The following is a 19,475-nucleotide window of genomic DNA, read 5'->3' as shown; positions in this document are numbered from 1 at the left end:
TAATGCTGCAAAACAATTTTTCATTGTTAATTTATGATACCCAATCACTTTAAAGATAGAATTCTGATCCATAATACAAAACCATCCATTCTAATGTCTAAAAAACACTTTTTACATTAAAAAGATGAAAAGCTTTGAGGTAAAGGCCTCAAAACGCACCTGACGTAAAGCAATGCGTAGACGACAGTAAGTTCAAAGTGAAAGTGCATTGTCGTCAGGATCGGCATCTCGAAGGGGGGGTAGTACAGATATCACACCCGCTTCAGCACATTAGCTATGTTGCCCCAAACCTCACTTTAGCGTGTGACTTATGCCTTTTGATTTTCAATCTGACCTGAGGGCACAGGAGGGGGTAGTACCAGGGAGAGCGTTGTAAAAACACGTTGCTCCCAGCAGGATACCTTCCATTTCTTTCTTGTGCGCGCTTAAGAAAAACTTAAAATGGAAATGAACCTGAAAACCTGCTATAACACCACATCATCTGGTAGAAGTAAATGAGGTTCTAGGGTGGCGCAGATGTGTACCCGTGTTTGTGTTGATGACTGTTCTCTTTTAAAGGGGAATGAGAGAAACAAGGTGGCACTCCAATGGCAGGAGACAGATGCCATGGGTGATTGTTTACATTGTTATCCAATTAACAGACCATAAGAGGAGAAGCATCTGTCAACAAACAAAGCTGTTGTTTTCCTCCACTCTCCTTGTCTTTCGCTCTTTTTCTTCCTCTCTCTCCCTCCCTCTTTTCCCAGCGCTTGCTAGTTTCTTCAGAAACCTTCTCTTTGGCCCTCCCGAATTAAATTAGACTTCTCTGTGCAACGCTGGTGCTTCTAACACCACGGCTGACACACAAACGCACACTCACACAGAGTCATAAAATTAAAGTACGATTAAAACCCCGCCTGACTGACAACCTCAACCGGCAGAGCACCGTTTTCTTTCCAACCGGGGATGTTAAGAACAAATGAATTCAAACGTGCCCGGGTACTGTGATCTCCACTGATGAACAATACATTCTCTGACTTCCAAAGTAAACAGAAGAAGAAAAGAGATCATTTGAAGGGTGTGGAGACTCATATCACCGTAATCCTGAAGAGGTTTATTAAAGCAAGAAGTGGCCGTGTGATGGAGGAGAGGCCCGGGCGGCTGTTTTCTTTGGGCCTTGATGATGTTGATGGCAGGTAATCCTGTTAAACCTTCACACACTCATCTTCAACGGCCCCACACAGTCACCAAACAAACACAGGACAGCCTACCAGATGACCAGAGGAAAAGGGGCACGAAAAGTTCTACTCGACTTTTGAGCCCTAAACGGATCGATGACCATGACACATTTTAAAATAAAAAACTGGACAAAACGGTTTACAAGCAATTAAAAGTAGCAAAAAAATGTTTACTGTACACTACCAATCAAAAGTTTGGGGTCAGTATGATTTTTTTTTAAGTTTCTGAAATGCTCTTATGCTCACCAAGGCTACATTTATTTGATTAAAAAAAAAACTATTTTTTTGTGAAATTTTACAAATTAAAACAACTGTTTTCTATTTTAATATATTTTACAATGTTATTTATTCCTCTAATGGCAAAGCTTTATTTTCACATGATCCTTCAGAAATTATTCTAATATGCTGATTTGGTGTTCAAAAACATTTCTTACTATTATCAATGTTGAAAGCAATGTTGTGTTGCTTAATAGTTTGGTGAAACAGAGCTACATATTTTTTCAGAATTCTTTGAATGAAGAAAGTTCAAAAGAACAGCATTTATTTGAAATATAAATCTTCTGTAACATCATAAATGTCTTTTTTTGTCATTATAAATGTCGATTTAATGCATCTTTGCTGAATTAAACTATTCAAATTTCTGAGTGTCTATTCAAAAAACTATGCAGCTGAGGGCAAAATGTGGGGATTGAAATTCAAACACATATTGTGGGACATATAATAGCTACTCTATTCCTATGAACAATAATAATTAAAAACACGGGCAGCTGAATGCAACGTTTACCAGCACTGTTAGTGTAAATATGTTTTCATGTGTAATTTGAGCAGTACTTTTAGATTAAAAAGAAAAAGAAAGAACATCACTGACTGTACCGTGTACATTTCTACAACCAGACTATTTGAAAAGTCCTGAGGGAATTAATACGGAGTTCACTGGAAAACAAAATAAAAGAGTGTCTCAGAGAATGATTTACTGATGTCACTTGCAGCTGCCAGTTTAGTTTAATTAATTTCATTATTAGTATACTTAAGGATTAACCTGATCAATAACACAGTAAAAACTCATTAAAATGACAATACAGAGTTTCATCATAAAGCAGGTGTATGTTACGAGGCCGAGGCAAAGTAAACCAACTAAAGGCATTATTATAAATTAAGAACAGGTTTTAAGGTCTGGCTTCCGAATCACGCAGTCAAAACATTTAAAGTAAATTAGTGATAAGCTGAACGAGACTTGTTTAAACTGAAGACCTCCACTTTAAAAGCCAGGCAAATAAATATTGCTGTTCATTAGCGCTAATAAAAGGACCTGCAATAAGCGGCTAAGAGAGAAGGAAAATAAAGACCAGACACGCGAGATGTGGTTTTCCAAACAGAAGGAAAAAAGAAAAGGAAAAAAAAACAAACCAACAAAAAAAGAAAGAAAGAAAAAATACAGCTGAAACAACGCAGTTCTAATGAAGCCATTTAGGGTTCTCCACCATTAATTAAAACCCAATAGCCAGGTCTGTGTTAGCGCTGTGTTGTAGAGTGTTTATTTGGCCAATTAGGAAAGCGGTGGGAGATCATTATCTGCCTGTAGGAGCGGTGAGGGCGTTAGTGTTCGCAGTGTTGGAGAAAGACTCTGCTAAGGGCTGGAGACGGAGATAGAGGGGGGGACTGTTCCCACCTCTGGGGAGAAGTCAGTTCTGGCTCCATGCTTGTCTTTAGAATGACCATGGGATGCTAAGGGGGGGTCTAAAGGCAAGAAGCCAACGTAAATGCAGACAGGCGCTGACGTAAGAGATGTGAAACCACACATCCAAATGGCTCTCTACGGGTTGAAAGAAACAGAGAAGTATTGGTTTTCAACTGTTTTTTCTTGATTTTGGACATCACATGATGGACCAACACAAAAAATACAACTAAAATCCAATAACTAAATTTTATACATGTAATATACATGTAAAATAAATTATATATATATATATATATATAATTTATTTTAATGTATTTATTGCATTGCAGTGTGTTGTATATATATATATATATACACAACACACTGAAATGCAATAAATACATTAAAATAAATTATATATAATTTAATATATATATATATATATATATATATATATATATATATATATGTATATGTATATGTATATGTATGTATATGTATATGTATATATATATATATATATATATATATATATATATATATATATATATATATATATATATACACACACATACACACACAAAATGCCCCAATTCATACAAATATTGCACTTATTTAAATAATACACTAAATTGCAATAAGTAAATCTTATGCATATCATAATGATTACTTCTCTTATACAAAGGCTGCAGGTCACTTTTAATTTTATATTTAATTATTGGATCCAGATTGGATTCCCAGATCCAGACTGAATCTTACGGGTGATCGGGCTTTTTCAGTCGCTGCACCTAAACTGTGGAACATATTACTATTACTAGTACTACATATTAATAGTAGTAGTAATATTATAGTACATATTACTATAATATATAACATATTAAAATCTCATTTACTATCCCGGGTTTTTAATCCCAATTAGGTGCTGAGGCACGTTTTACTTTTTAATTTGTGTTTATTCGTATGTATGCTATTGATGTATTATTTGTTCTATGTATCATTAGTATTATATTTAAGTTCTTTGTACAGCACTTTGGGCAACTGTTGTTGTATTCAAGTGTGCTTTATAAATATAAATAAATAAATAGGATTTCAGTGTATTGTTTTCATAGGTTCAATATATATATATATATATATATATATATATATATATATAATGTTAAATTATTTTATATTTATATATATATATATAAATATATATATTATAAGAAAAAATATTTATTTTCAATTATATTGTAAAAATAAAACTAAAGCCAGTAATATTTTTTTATATAAAGCTTACTCCTTTCATAAATTGTTTTTTTAATTTAATAAAAATTTTATTTATTTGTTTAATTTTATTTTATCATTTGCATTTAGCATAGTTTTCTCTATTCAGAACAGACCTGTGATTCATTTTTGAGTCTCACCCCACCATTTGAGAAACACTGTTCGACACGCAACACACACAAGATTAAGTTACTCGCCCAAGAGATGTCCTTCATGTATCCTGAGTTGGATAACTTAAAACAAAAAAAAAATAACGGAAAAGAAATCAAGCTCATCAGATGATTGGAGGCCTTCTAAGCGCTGGTGTGAGTTGAGATGTGACTGTGCCATGACATTAATGAGTGTTATGAATAGAAAGGGAATCCTGAGGCTGCTTTCTAATCCTTCCTCACACTCTCGTTCAGAAGAGTGCAGGTGCATTGGATCTGTCCATCAAAGGGAAGAAAAGAACAAACAAACTGACAAACACAACCCTCGCAGGCCGCAAATGAAACAAAAGCCTTCAGACACTTTTCCATCTCTCGCTTTCTAAACTCCTCTGTTTAATCACTCTCTTATTGCTGGCAATTATCTTGGTTTTGGATGCGGAGATGAAGAGGAGGAGGAGGAGGGGGGGGGGGGGGGAGAAAAAGAGAGAGAGAGAGATGAAGTTTAAACATTTGTGCAGAATTACAAATGCAATAGTGCTCATGGCCTAATCCTGTGGGAGGGATAGAGAGAGTCTGTGGCAGAGATGATTTTAATTAGAAGAGGCAGAGAGAGAGAGAAAGAGAGAGAGGATTAAACTCAAGCACTGTAGTCACAGTCACAAACACAGCCTGTTTTTCCTGCTTTCGCTTCCCTCCTTTTGCTGGATACACATTTCACCCTCAGCAGAAACGCGCAACTCGATTCTCTTTTGGTTTCCAAACAGAGACTGTGAATAAATGCAATGCAACGTGTGAAATGGTGTTTGTTGGGTGTGAGGCTGACCGAGAACAAGTGTTTAAGGCGGATGTTGAGTGTTTATGTGGGTTATAAGTCACTTTTTTGTTTGTGTGTAAAAGTGTGCGTTTGTTGGGGGGCCTTAGCGCTCATCCCCAAAGGGTTTGGATGACATGCTGTCTGGGCAGGCCTGCGCACATCTCTTGATTAATGGAAAGCCCATTTCTGTTTCCATGCTGTTAATTAGTCAGGTCGTTAAGAGCAGCGCTTGTTATCTACCTGCTGTAGAGTGCACAAACACACACACAGAACAGAGAACTGCTGACTGTATCCGAAGTAGCCAGTGCACCTTTCTTCTTCTGAAGGACCGCAATTAATATTCTGTATATTATGCATGCACTTGTGGATAGATGTTAAAAAAAAACTAAAAAAAACAAACATAAAATACACAAGAGGAAAAGAAATACTAATTAACCACGCATGGCTTTTAATTAATGTGCAGGTGTGTGACTATCTGTGGACTTGAACAGTACACACTCACTCTCACACACACACGGACTAAGATGAGCAACAAACTTCTGCCACACGCTGGGATTAACTAGCCAATTATACACTCTATTTTTCCTGCTGGGCTGTAACACTCACACACACACTCTTTGCGCACACACACACACACAGAGTTATTAGTGCACCGCAGATGGACAGGAATTAAAAGATATTCACCATCAGTGGGGCTCTAGACTAATATCAGTCATGTTCCAGCATGGGGAAAGATGCCCACAGAAAATATATTGAACAGGAAGGAGTCAGGACTGTGTGTGCACTTCTGTACTTGCATGGATAATAGCTGTGGCTACAATAATCACGACTAATCATATAGCCTATATATTATCATTTATTATCCTATCAATTATTACATTAATTTGAAGGTGTTTGTGTGTGTGTGTATATAGTATATACAATACAAATAAATTGTATATATAAAAAAGTTTTATTTTAAGGTTAAGGTATATTTTAGAGCCAAAATAAATGGAAATTATAATAAGTTTATTTGAAATCTAAATGTTTGTGTGCATGTGTGAACTCACATTTCTGCGAGGAAAAGTGGTGAGCAATTTGAACTCGTCAGATGGGTAGCCCTTTGAAGCGACGAAGTCGAAGAGGACCTGGAGTTTACAGCTGCCCAGGAACCGCCTTTCCAAAAACTCGCCGCTTGGCGTCCGGATGCGCAGCTTGCTGATTGGCTCTTCGCCCTCCTCTTTGGGCTCTGGTGGCAGGGCCTGCTCCAATGAGAGACGGATAGCCTGCGCAAGGGAAGGCAAAACAGTAGCATTACAGAAAAACAATCAATATGTATCTCATGAACTAACCATAATTCATAACAGTTATGTTTTGAATCTGGAGATTTATAGCTCACTGAATGCTGAATGGCCATAAAACCACATCATTGTAGCACATTAAATACATCTGCACGGATCTTATGAAAAAACCATGCAAGTCGTGCGTCAAAGGTCCTAAATTTAGCACTCCTTCACAGCTTGATCGTGCCACTAAAAACAACACAACACACTTCTCTTTCCATTTTGTACGTCATAGAAATATCACACAGTAAAAAAAAAAAAAAAAAAACACAAAATGAGTCTAAAGCGAGGGATGGGGAGGGAAACAGTGAGAAGTCGCATACACATTGAAAGAGAACGAGAGCGAAAGCAAGAGAGAGAGATGAGAGAATTGCGGCGTCTCTAGTGACACAGAGCACGACCTGCCGCTCCTCTGGGCTTTTCAACTCCAGCTTGTTGTTCCTGTTGTGACACTGGGCAGCATATGCTGTGACAAAACACGCAGGCTTTATTTACACACCATAATGCAATTATATTTCATCAAAGTGTACAACAGTAGCTCATTAGCAGCAGGTGGCTTGTGCGAGCGCGTGCCGGCCCTGCTCCCTTAGGTAGGGGCCGCGTGTAAAAAGCCCTCTGGGGGCCGAACGGCGTCTCTCCCCAGCCCTGCTGAGGATGTATGTGTGCACGTACGAATCTGTGTGTTTCCTGGTCCCTGTGCACAAAGGGCACTAAGGAGCATCCTTTTCACTGCGCTAAACAAACAGAGTGTGTGTGCATGTGTGTAGCACCTGACGGCAGAGAATAATGACATCACCACTCCCCCTCGGCCTTTCATGCGCTGTCTGGGTCACAAAAGAGTCCAAATCACAGAGCATTTCCCCTCTCTTCTTCTTTATACACTTCTGCTGATTGTTTCCCTCCAGTGGGCTCATTGTCGCCACGGACCCACCGAGGTGCTGTGGTTTGGGCGTGTGCGAGTGTGAGCGCGTGCTTGGATAGACTCCAGGTGGAGAGCATCTTACCGCCTTGTTTACACACACACACAAAGTCGCAAAAATGATGCACAAAAAGAAATGGCACATCCGTACACATACACGCACATATGGTCAAACCGTAACAGCTGATGAGAATCACATGAAATGAATGTACGCGGTTTAAATCTAATCTATCACTTCAATAGCAAGAGGTTAATTACGATTGTGTGTGAATCCAAACATCATCGAGATGTCACGAAACTTAACAGTTGACCTCTCACCCGTTTCACAGCTTGGAGATTCACATCCAAAGGCGTGACGTTTCACAGACGAGCATGGGAGGGGAAAAACCATAAATAACAGTCTTTTGGACTTCAGTGCAGGTGATTTTATCAGTATAAATGTGTGTGTGTGTGTGTGTGTACCAAGCTTCTTCTCCCCTTGGGTTCATTACAGACAGCAGGTGAACAACTTTAGACCCTGCTCTCATTAAAACACAAGGCCGCTGCTGAGTTAACAGCTCTCTCTCTCACACACACACACACACACACCCCCACACACACACAGAGAGAGGGTTGAAAACAGACCTGACACAATTACTTCGCCTCCAGGACGTCTTTTTGTTTACCTCTCTACAATGTCTCGTATTAAAAGCTTTGTTCATTAAATGCTATTGTAGGGTATCGTATGTTTGAAGGTCTATACTGTAGCCTACATACAACGTCCTGACATGAATGGTACCATGGCAATAGGAGATTGAACTAATTACATGCTTTTGTTGAAGCCTAAAAGTGACAAATTATCTCATATAGCAGTTTCACCTGAGCTGGTCCGGTTAGTATTTACTGCTGAATAAACAGACGATAATGTACAGACGCTGGTGTGCCAAGCTTTTTAACTAAGCAAATATCTTATTAAAAAGAGTGCGTGTTGAACTTCTGAGCACACTAAATGAACAGGTTCACTTCGACAGCACCATCTGTAATAAATTTGAATGTTAATACAGTGGTATTGTATTCTGCTGATCAGCTGATAGGGAACAGGTATATTTGCTCACTCCTACATCTACAGGTGAGATTTAACTTTCCATGACACTTTTTGAGGCCGTCTTTGTCAGCGTGTCAGTGCTTAGACGTGCACCTGTCGTTTTGTACAGCTCATATACAGGACAACAGCGCAAACACGGTACGGGGGCGGATCGCAAATATGTATGTGATTTGTGTAACAATGTAAACTGTGTGTGTGATAAGAGCGGTTATGACAGGACATGAAGCTTTATGACTGTCACTGCTATTTGTCGGCTTATGAGGCATGAAATCCTATTTAAGAGGCATGTTTGGAATATCCAGAAACATTAAATGTCAACGTGAGTGAAATTGGCAGGTTTCAATTTAAGCATTAAGCATCAGTGTCATTTTTGTGTTCATATTTTCTGCTTCACTGGATGAGAAAGATTTAAGACGTTTTCAAAAGCATTAACTGGAACTGATATGCAACGCAAAGAAATAGTAACACAATGCAGGAAATCAGTCATATATTACAGTCAAACAAAGCTTCGCTGGGATCTACGTAGAAAATAACAAGGAAACTAGAACGTTTCTGAGAATTCCAGATATCATGATTACAAAGAAAGAATCATGATTACATGGCTTGTGTCACGTGACTTTAAAGGCGAATTATTTAAGGTCATTCTCAGCTTTTCTTTGCATCATCCTTTGCATTTGTCATATAAACTGGGTTGTTGAAACCAAACTGGTGAAATTGGAAGCAAACCTCACCTCTCGTTCCTCCTCCTGCTCTTTTTTGATTCGCTCCTGACGAACTTGCTCCGCCTCTTCTCGCTCTTGAGCTTCTCTCTGTAAGAATGGCAACATTTAAAAAAATGTATATAATATCAAATTCACAAGCAACGTACCATACTAAAGTACCTCACATAAGAAATTCACAAAATCATTCAGCACCTTTTTATTTCACTATCATTCAAAAGTAAAATGAATAACTTTAATAAATAAATATATTAAGACTTAGGATGCAAAAACCTCTAAGTCTGTCTAAAATTCTTCTTTTAAATGAGCATTTTTATGTTTTAAATGTCACTCTTATCAGTGACATTTTTGAAAATAAGGCATTTTTAATAACTGACTAATAAACCTTTCATTGCCATTAAAGTGAAATTACTGAACCAAAACAAAGGAGCCTTATAAAAATGCTCATTTAAAAGAAAAATGTCAGACGGACTTAGAGGTTTTTGCATCTGAAGTCTTCAAATATTTACAGCAAATAAATATTCACAGCAAAAACAATACAGTTTCTAGCACTTCATGTATGAAGTCCTAATAATAATAATAGAAAATGTTAAACCTTTTTACGATCAGCCTCCAGAGACAAACGATAAGCTTCATCCTGTTCTCTCTTGACCAGTTCTCTGGCTTCACGTTCATCCTGAAAGAAAAGTACAAGTGGTTAAAATAGCAAAAACAATGTTTAATTTCGAAATATGAACATTAATATTCATATTTAAAAAAAAGTAAAATCTAAAAGTCTGAGACCACATATCTGAGATTAAGCTGGGATTAAGTCCTTTAAAAATTAATTTAAACTTGAAAATAAACAAATAAAAATGATTTTGCAACATTGAAGACAGAGAATTAATAATAAGTTAAAAAAAGAAAGAAAAGTAAAGTAAAAAAAAAATACCAAGGTTAAAATTTAATAAATAGGTTTTTTTGTGGAGCAGTAGAATTTTGCACTATTGGAGGAAAGGGGCATTTCTGTAGTTGTCTCAGACTTTTGGACCCCACTATATAGTCCATTATCTACATCCTTTACCAGATAGCCAATAAGAGCGTCTATCCAGATAGCAGATAACAATCCCACTGGATCTTTGACGTATGAGATGGTTCCTAATCATTGTCAGCAGTAATGGCCACATACTGAATACTATTGTATTGTCGGACACACTAACTGGGGACGACTGAAAGAGTATCTTATAGAAGTGAATGTGTGGAGTTCCTCTACGTACAATGGAAGGGCTCTTTTATTCTTGTGAGTGTGTGCGTTTGTGTGTGTATCCTGTTTGTTAAGACCCAGCTGCAGGTCTACCTGCTGAGGTTGACGACTGTGAATAACTACTGTTGCTTTTGTGCAGTCAGGCTCGTGCGATTGTCTGCGGCCGCTTTTAAGACTAAGGGTCTTTTCTCCTGGCTGGACTTTGTGTGGAAATGTGAAAGAGTTGTGACTACACAGAGCAGAGGAGAAGAAAAGGAAGGATAGAGGAGAGAAAGACGGGATGGAGCACAGAGGCTGATCAAAGGAGAGATACATCCTCAAATTCTATTCAGACGAGATGTAAAAGTGTGTGGAAACCATGTTGTCGTATAGGAAGAGTTTGTGGGCTGATGTGTGTGTGTGGGTCTCTATTTGTAATGTCGTAACACTGAAACAATTCAGGTGAATCGGGATTACAAACAAGTGGATCTTTTATCTGAGGGCTGGAAATAAGAACAAATACACTGACTTTTCCGAACACACTGCTTTTGAAAAAATGCCTAATCTGTTGCTCGTAAAAGGCAAAACCTTTCAAAAGCACTTTCAAAAGCCACTGCTATAATAAAGCAATTAGTCATGAGAGGCTGCACTTTGCACGGATTTTGCTATAGATAAGGAGTATTGTTAGATACAACAAGGCATGTCACTAAAAACCTCTTAATCATGGTTTAAAAAAGTAATGGCCTCTCATGGCTTACTGGACTGATGAAATTACAACAACAGACTTATGAAAGATTGAGCTGTTAAATCAATGATTAATTTGAATAGTTATTTTTCCAGCAAGTAATACATTTCATTACCCTAACTGAAACCTGCAAATAAAACAAAACATAACAAAAAAAAAAAACCAAACCAAACCCAAAATGAAGCAAAGCAAAGCGGAGCGGAGCAAAACAAACAAATAAAAAAAAGTGCCATGACTGGTCATCATGTAGGTATACACATTTACAGACAAATTTGCAGTCAGTCTCTTTTCGGAAAACAGACCAAAAATGTATAATTTATTACAGTTATTTCTACGATGCCTCTAACTATCAACAGCAAGTAGTAAATTATAGTTCTTGGCTGTGATGCAAGCAAAAGGCTATTTAAAAAAAAACATGGCATATCTATAGCAATAGCAATAGTGACTTTTAATAGCACAATTAAAACACCACAAGTTGACCAATGTGCTTTACAATGTCACACAGAACACAATCTAATGACAACTGTTAATGGCCTAACTGTTCAAATTAATTAGTCCAATTTGATTATCTGTTTACTCCATTGCCATCCTTCTACATGAACACAGTAAAACATTATTTTAATGCTGTCAAAATGAAAAAGAAAAAGTCTAAGGTGAAAAAATAAAATAAAACGGGGTGAGCAAAGAGTGAGAAACTCTCTGCCACGTTTTTCTCTCTCTAGAACACTCTGCATACAGTGAAGTCAGTGCCGGGACCTGTACTGGAGCTGATGGAGCAAGCGGATAACTACTTTACCCCTGACTGCACAACCCCAGGTCATGTCACTTACACACACAGAGGAATGCTGGTGTGATCTTGGTGGATGAGTGTGTGCTGTCTGAGTTTGTCTTTTGATCCAGACAGTGTATATAGGGGGTGTATGTCTGTCCATACAGAGGGACAGACACACAGGTCACCATGAGTCACCTGACTGTATGGGGCAGGGAAGACACACACTCAGGGACATTTCAGCTAAAAACTTTAAAGGGCAATCCTAAACTGCCTCAAATGGCAGGCTGTTAGTGGTGGCACAACAACAAATGCTTCCAAACAATCTAAGGTGGCTCACTCATTTGTGTCCAAACACAAGGTTAACAAAGGGTTTGGATTCGAGTATCACACCCATGATTTGAAATGCGCCATGATCAACAGCTGTTCATAGCTGCACTTAAATGAACACATTCGGTTTAAAACTACATTTTTCAATGCTACAATACTTTGTCCATTCAAAGCCTTTCATAATCTGATTGAACTGGGTGATCTTTTCTTTTTAGTGAATCAAGAATATTCAGTGCAACTAGTCTAATTCACTAACAAATGACTCTTATGAACTGGTTCTTTTTAGTAAATCAAAAACATTTACCGCAACCAGTGTTGTCCAATTCACAAAGAAATGACTTCTATGAACTGGTTATTTTTGTTGAATCAAAAACATTTAGTGCCATCAGTTTATTCCAATTCACAAACAAATTACTTCTATGAACTGGTTCTTTTTGTTGAATCAGAAATATTTACTTTATTGAATCAGAAATATACAGTGCAGCAAGTGTAGTCTGATTCACTCAAAATAAATTGAATTGAAATGGAAAAGAGAACTGTTGAATCAAAATTTAAAATTAAAATGTGTACTGAAACCCAACCTTAGTATGTAAATAATTATTTACATTTGTTGGGTGAACTACTTCTTTTAACTACTTTCTCCCCCAAAGAATGTTTTTCAGTGAGCAGAAAATGAATGAAAATCTTGACAATTCATCTCGCAAGCTAAAGGCCAAACTACAGAGTGAAAATATCTCCTTTGCATTTCCTCTGGCACCCTCAATAACCCTGAATCCCTGGTTGTGTCCATTCACATCACATTTTCTTCACAGCCAAAAATATTACAGCCATTAATTGCCACGAGGAGCAAACCGTCAAAGGAGCTTCCAGCAGAAATCCATCAACGTGTCAGAGTTATTCAAGCGCTCTGACTGAGGGAAGCAGAAATTTCACAGCCTAATGGATCTAATGGAACAGATACAAATCGAAAATAACGTTTTTAACGGAACTTACTCACTGAGCCAAGAAAACGGCCTAATAGCAGGAGGAGATTGAATGAAACACCTTGAGTCTAGCAGAAGTGTTCTCACACTGAGACAATGGCAAGGTCTACGACACTTATGACATAGCATCAATATTTTCTGTTTCTTTTTGCAATTGACAATCGTTTAAAGCATGTCACGCAGGGGTGTGAACAGAACAGGAGAATGCTGGGACGAGGCAAGAAATGTCATGACTTATCAAATCACTTAATCAATGTGCCTCAGGGGGACAGTAACCTGTGTTTGCTGTCTGAATATTTCCCACCAAACCACAGACTTAAACATTTAACACACACAGGTGAGGATAGATGACTAATTAGCTCAACTCATAGCAAGTATGGACAGATCTGTCATGAGAATGTGGCTTGTAACAAAAACATTAATAATTAGTGTTTTTAATTAGTTAGGAACTTAATGTCCTCTTGAAATTTGCAAGAAGGCATACAGAGATCCACTATTAAGAATAAACTAAGTCTCAGATATGCCAATGTTATTCATGCAAAAACGGTATATAACAGCATATTATTACGTTTTCAATTCATTTGAACAGATGGACACATTTTGTTTCAGCTCTTTATAAATACGTTTGTTTGCAGACCTAGCACTCATTTAAACAATCACATACCGCATGCAGACATGACATACTGAGCTTGCATCCTGCCAGCTTTGTGTCGACTCCATAAGCACAGGCCCCCGCAAGCTTACATTACACAGCCAGCGAATTGTGCTTTTGCTTCCACAGTTTGTCTGAAACCCAGACAAACACACAGACGCAGGCGGAGTGTCTATTCTTACCCCTGTGTGGCAGGGCGATTTGTATGAGTCAGACAATGAGTGGTCATTTGTCCCAACATGCCCCTTTTTTGTGGCCTAAAAATATGACCTAATCTGCCTAATAAAAAAAGCACCTCTTTGTGCTCATCAGTGTCTGGTGTAGTGCACTACAAGTAACGTGCATCGCATAATTGGATTACTTTTTGAAAGTACCAAGTTTATATTTTCACTGAGTTTGTCACAATGAATCATGGGATTGATTGCTCCACGAAGGATACATGAAGTGATGCCTTAGAATTTGTTTAAAAAAGCATCTAAGGACGCAACATAATTAAGTTGTCTACTTTTGCATTTGAAGTGTGCCAATGATGCCGTAAACAGCTTCATATGAAGGGAACTCATTGGTCACTAGGGTTTGAAATTTAGCAAAAAAAATACATCTCTACCTATAAAAGTAACCATGAAATGCAATAAAATCTGTCTGGTGGGTGCCTGGTGATGTCCCACCTCATCTTTGATGTCTTCTTGTTGCTGTGCAGTGAAGATCTCCATGGCTCCCATGAGTCTCATCATAAGTTCATCCACTGTCGTGTTGCCTTCATCATACAAACAGAAAATAAACAATAATCAGATTGGGTGGAGTCATTTCATTTAGCATTTTTATACTTGTACTGTTCATATTAAAATTTAAAAACTTGATTACTATTGAATACTATGAACGCATTAATGCTAAAAAGAAATACAACCTCAAATTATGAATCCATCCATCTTCCTCTATCTATAATATCCATCCATCCAGACTTTTTGGTAACACTAAGTACATTCAAATGATCAGAACTGTTGTGCAATTTTGATCTGGTAGGCCTTGTGCAAGATCTGCTACCAACAGTACAGTTTAATTTGAAGTTCATTTATATTTTACCTTGAATGACATTTAAAACTTCATTTGATGTCCGTTTGCCCATGACAATTAGGAGTAATGGGAACTGGTCAGTCTTGTACATCCGGATGGTCTGTGCAACAACACTGCCAAAGTGCCTTGTACACATCGTGAGTAGTCTAGAAAGAGAGAGAGAAAGAGAGAGTCAGTAATTTGAGTGGACAGTGGACAGACAGCCTGTGGAACTCCACTGAACAATCACTGAGCTTAATAAGAGTACACAGCTCATTATATTAACAGACTTTAAAACCAATTCTGCTCTCCGCTCGGAGGATGGTTCTTCTCCAAACAATCCCCTGGTTTAAATTAGTATTCGGCTCCTGCCACACCGAATTTGATAGGGCAGAGAGGATTTCTTATTCCATTACAAAGACAGAACTTTAAATTAACGTTTCGCTGAAGGAAAAGGGTAGCAGGCAGACTCTGAGAGCTCGCAGTAAATGTCATAATATTAATGAATTGCTATAGAGCAAATGCAAATATAGATTAGCTTCTCTCTTCTTTTAATAACATCAGCTTTAATAACTGGAAAGTAAAATAGAGGAGAGATGGAACACACTATAGTGAGGGGCCATGGCCAGCGCGGAAGAGAGAAATTGGAGATTTTTTTTCCCACATCAATTTTCACCCTATTATCAGAGAACTATTAAAAAAGTTGGTTCAGTGGAGATGAGCGAGCACTTTATGGACTCTAGGTATTTTCAGACCAGCATACTGCCTATAATTTCTGAAATAAAATGTAGTGTATACAATTTCCATGGAATACTGTATTCCCAATTAAAAGCACTCTATCTGACCTTCCAATGCGATGAATAAAGCCGAGGTAATTTCAACCATCATCTCATTCTTGACTTATTTGATAAATTCCAAGAGTTAGTCAAGTTAAAAGACTTTTCACACAACATGGGTATTTTGCACTAATGCAAAACGTGGCATACTACAGTTTCACATTCCCTACATTTCACATATCATTAAAAAGAATAGTAGGCAGTATACGATACATACTGCACAGTAGCAGAAAGCATTAAGCTGCCATTATATTCTGAAGACAATCAAGGGAGGGGAAAAAAGTTCCCTTGAAACATAGTTGTGTTTACCAATGTCTCAAAGTTCTTTTAGGGTGTGTTCACACTTGTCAGGTTTGGTTAGTTTAAAACAAACCCTGGTGCGTTCGCTCTGTTAGTGCGGTTCATTTGAATAAGTATGAATGCGAGAATGCTGTCACCCGAACCCTGGTGCGCACCACCTAAAAAGGTGGGTCTTGGTCCGCTTCCAAAAGAACTCTGGTGAGGTTTCAACTGAAATGTATCTTTTTATATAAAAAAATTATTTAGATATTAAAATTATATTAATACAAAACATGGGTTTCTGCATCACTTATGTTTTAAATACTTTTTTTTATTTTTATGTTTGTGCCAAAACACCCCTGACATATTTTAGCTGGCCTGTCACATGAGTATGAGAAGCGACAATGGCAGAAAGGAAATGTAGTTTAGTGTGGTGAACATTATTTTGAAAAATCACATAACCATTTAAGAAATAATAAAATTGTATCAAAAAGTATTGGTATTGTGTCAAATTAAAAACGTTTGGTATTGCCCATCCCTAAAACTTAACACGAACCATATGGTGCTCTAATTAATAATCTTAGGGTAACCTACAAAAAAACAGAGTGCCAACTAACAGCATGAGAATACGGTGTGTATGAGTATGTCAGGCTATAAGGATGTGGGATTGTGTGTGTGTGCGTTTCTGTTGGTATTATGAATAGCCAACTAACAGGACAAAAGGCCAGCTATCTTCAGTGTAACTTGTAGCGCAGTATTACAGATGATTCCGTAGAACCAGAGGTCCCATCAGGCATTGCAGTTGGCAGTTCATTGTCACATCAGTGATGCGTAAAAAAATCTTGAAGAATGTTAAGAGTTTTCAAAGGACCTCGGGGGAGTTATTTTTGATTTTCTAGTTAGTAACACCAGGTGTTTCAAGCATCTCGTCAAGGACGGCTTCATAATTGGAGTGACAAGCTCTCGTCTCTTTCTCATCCCTTGCTCACGTCACACTCTTGAGTGTGTGAACCGTAATATTTCCCCATGGCTTGAACTGAGAGGCGTGGCACAGTATCAGGCCATCTGCTGGGGCCACATGGGCGTGCACTGCTCTTTCCCTGAGAAAACAGTTTCTTGATCAAAATGATCATGATACTAAAACTATGCGAAGACACAATTGCACGGCAACAACACAGAAAAGAATGAAAAGAATTTTCCTGGTGTTTCTAAATACTTCTGATGGCACATCATATGAAAACAAAATTTTGACATCGTCTTCACTCAAAGTCTACATTTTATCATCGACAAGGCAAAACTTTGATAGTCTGATTGATTAGAAAGGGAATAGCACACTCGTCCGACAAGTCACATGATTTTGAGGTATTATTTATGTCTGTAGCAAAACAGGAAAAGTTACCCACCAAAATTGTATACTTTGTATTAGGGATATATTTTAACACTCTAACAGTATGTATTATCAATAGTCAAAAACATAGCATTGTTGACAGCGAGAAACATAGTTCAACAGTGCTTTGGGTGACCGAGTTTGACTCCCGGTTAGTGGCTCTTTCCAGCTCCAACTCCTGTCTGGCTTCCTGTCTCTTCTCAGTTGTGCTCTTAAATAAAGGCAAAACAGGCCCAAAACACTCACAAAAAAGAATAATTAATAGTAACAATAACACTTTAAATACTATTATCTAAGGGTGTAAATCTTTGGTTTTGTTAATTTATATTGATCTTTAAACACTCCCCTCAATGTACAGTACAGGTCAAAAGTTTGGAAACATTACGTTTTTTTTATATTTTTGAAAGAAGTCTCTAATTCTTATCAAGGCTGCGTTTATTTGATCAAAAATACAGAAAAAACAGTAATATTGTGAAATATCATTACAACTTAAAATAATAGTTTTCTATTTGAATATACTTTAAAAAATAATTTATTCCTGTGATGCAAAGGTGAATTTTCAGCATCATTACTCCAGTCTTCAGTGTCACATGTGACATCCAGTCTATCACATGATCCTTTAGAAATCATTCTAATATTCTGATTTATTATGAGTGTTGGAAACAGTTCTGCTGCCTAATATATTTGATGAATAAAAGGTTAAAAAGAACTGCATTTATTCAAAATAAAAAAATATTTTCTAATAATATAAATCTTCTTTACTATCACTTTTTATCAATTTAACACATCCTTGCTGAATAAAAGTATTGATTTATTTCAAAAAAAGAAAGAAAAAAAATGTGTATATTGTTGTTACAAAAGATAGCTATTTTAAAAAAAAATTGCTTCTTTTTTTTCTTTTTTTTACTTTTTATTCATCAAAGTATCCTAAAAAGTATCACAGGTTATGAAAAAATATTAAGCAGCAGAACTGTTTCCAACTTTGATAATGAATCATCATATTAGAATGATTTCTAAAGGATCATGTGATAGACTGGAGTAATGATCTTGAAAATTCAGCTTTGCATCACAGAAATAAATGATAATTTAAAGTATAATAAATTGAAAACCAATTATTTTAAATTGTAATAATATATCACAATATTAATTCTTTTCTGTATTTTGATCAAATAAATGCAGGCTTGATGAGCAGAAGAAACTTCTTTCAAAAACATTAAAAATAGTAATGTTTCCAAACTTTTGACCTGTACTGTATCTTAGGGGGAAGAAAATAAAAAAAGACAAACATTCTTCATTTTCATATCTTCATATAGAAACTTGAAAGGAAACATATAGGGTACCTCTAAAAAAAAGTATTAAAATATAAATATTGTCAGAATGAATTGCAACTTCTTTGATTTTCACCACTGTGAATAAATAAGCAATATGATTCTGCAGGATATAATGGATTAAAAAAAAAACACAGAATGAATCGTATCTGCTAGAATGCACCATCAAATTGTGACCTGTAGCTTTCTCTTACTTATACCAGCAACAAAAAGCACCTGTAGCACCTGTGGGTGCTAATTACATTCACTCTAATTACATTTGGGCTCTGGATTAATGCACAATTATGCTGAGAGTCTATGTGATCGGTGTCAGCGCTTAGCGATTCACAGGCTTTATTCACAGAGTTAGCATTGAAAAACACTGCCAGTCACCATCCACAATCAGTTAGGCCTGGCTCTGGAGCGTGAGAATACGGTGTGGTGTGTATGTGTGTATGAGTATGTCAGGGTATAAGGATGTGGGATTTTGTGTGTGTGTGTGTGTGTGTGTCTCTGTTGGCATTATGAATAGCCCCAGATGTTGCCCGCCTTTAATCTGTGGTAGAAAGGCTCAGCTGGGGCAAAAAGCAGAAAGGGAGGGAGAGGGGTATAGAGGCTGGGCCGGACTGAAGGAGCCCCTGCAGAAGCAGGTCACTGGCTGGTCTTTCTCTCTCGGTCCGCTCCAGAGGGAGGCCTTTAGGGTGAAGCCTACTGGAAGGAAAAGTAGAGGCCTGCTCAGAAGCAAAGCCTGCTGGGACCAATCAA

The 19,475-nt window shown here is 37.3% G+C and overlaps 1 protein-coding gene across 4 annotated transcripts in view; it reads right to left on the bottom strand.

Annotated features, from left to right (window-relative positions):
* The window catches only part of faf1 (Fas (TNFRSF6) associated factor 1), a 72,427-nt gene that overhangs the window by 2,960 nt on the left and 49,992 nt on the right, over nucleotides 1-19,475 (bottom strand). For all 4 annotated transcript variants that reach the window (XM_084086441.1, XM_084086440.1, XM_084086442.1 and 1 more), the window contains exons 14-18: nucleotides 14,932-15,068; nucleotides 14,517-14,605; nucleotides 9,743-9,823; nucleotides 9,160-9,237; nucleotides 6,153-6,368 (exon numbers count right to left, since the gene is read on the bottom strand). In XM_084086441.1, coding sequence (XP_083942567.1) covers nucleotides 6,153-6,368; nucleotides 9,160-9,237; nucleotides 9,743-9,823; nucleotides 14,517-14,605; nucleotides 14,932-15,068 — 601 coding nt within the window. The remainder of the gene's footprint in view (nucleotides 1-6,152; nucleotides 6,369-9,159; nucleotides 9,238-9,742; nucleotides 9,824-14,516; nucleotides 14,606-14,931; nucleotides 15,069-19,475) is intronic.

This window comes from Abramis brama (genome assembly GCF_963993115.1).
Source record: "Abramis brama genome assembly, chromosome: 16".
In the NCBI taxonomy this organism is placed as follows: domain Eukaryota; kingdom Metazoa; phylum Chordata; class Actinopteri; order Cypriniformes; family Leuciscidae; genus Abramis; species Abramis brama.
The sequence above is the reverse complement of the archived record's forward strand: the minus strand, read 5'-3'. Positions and strand labels throughout refer to the sequence as shown.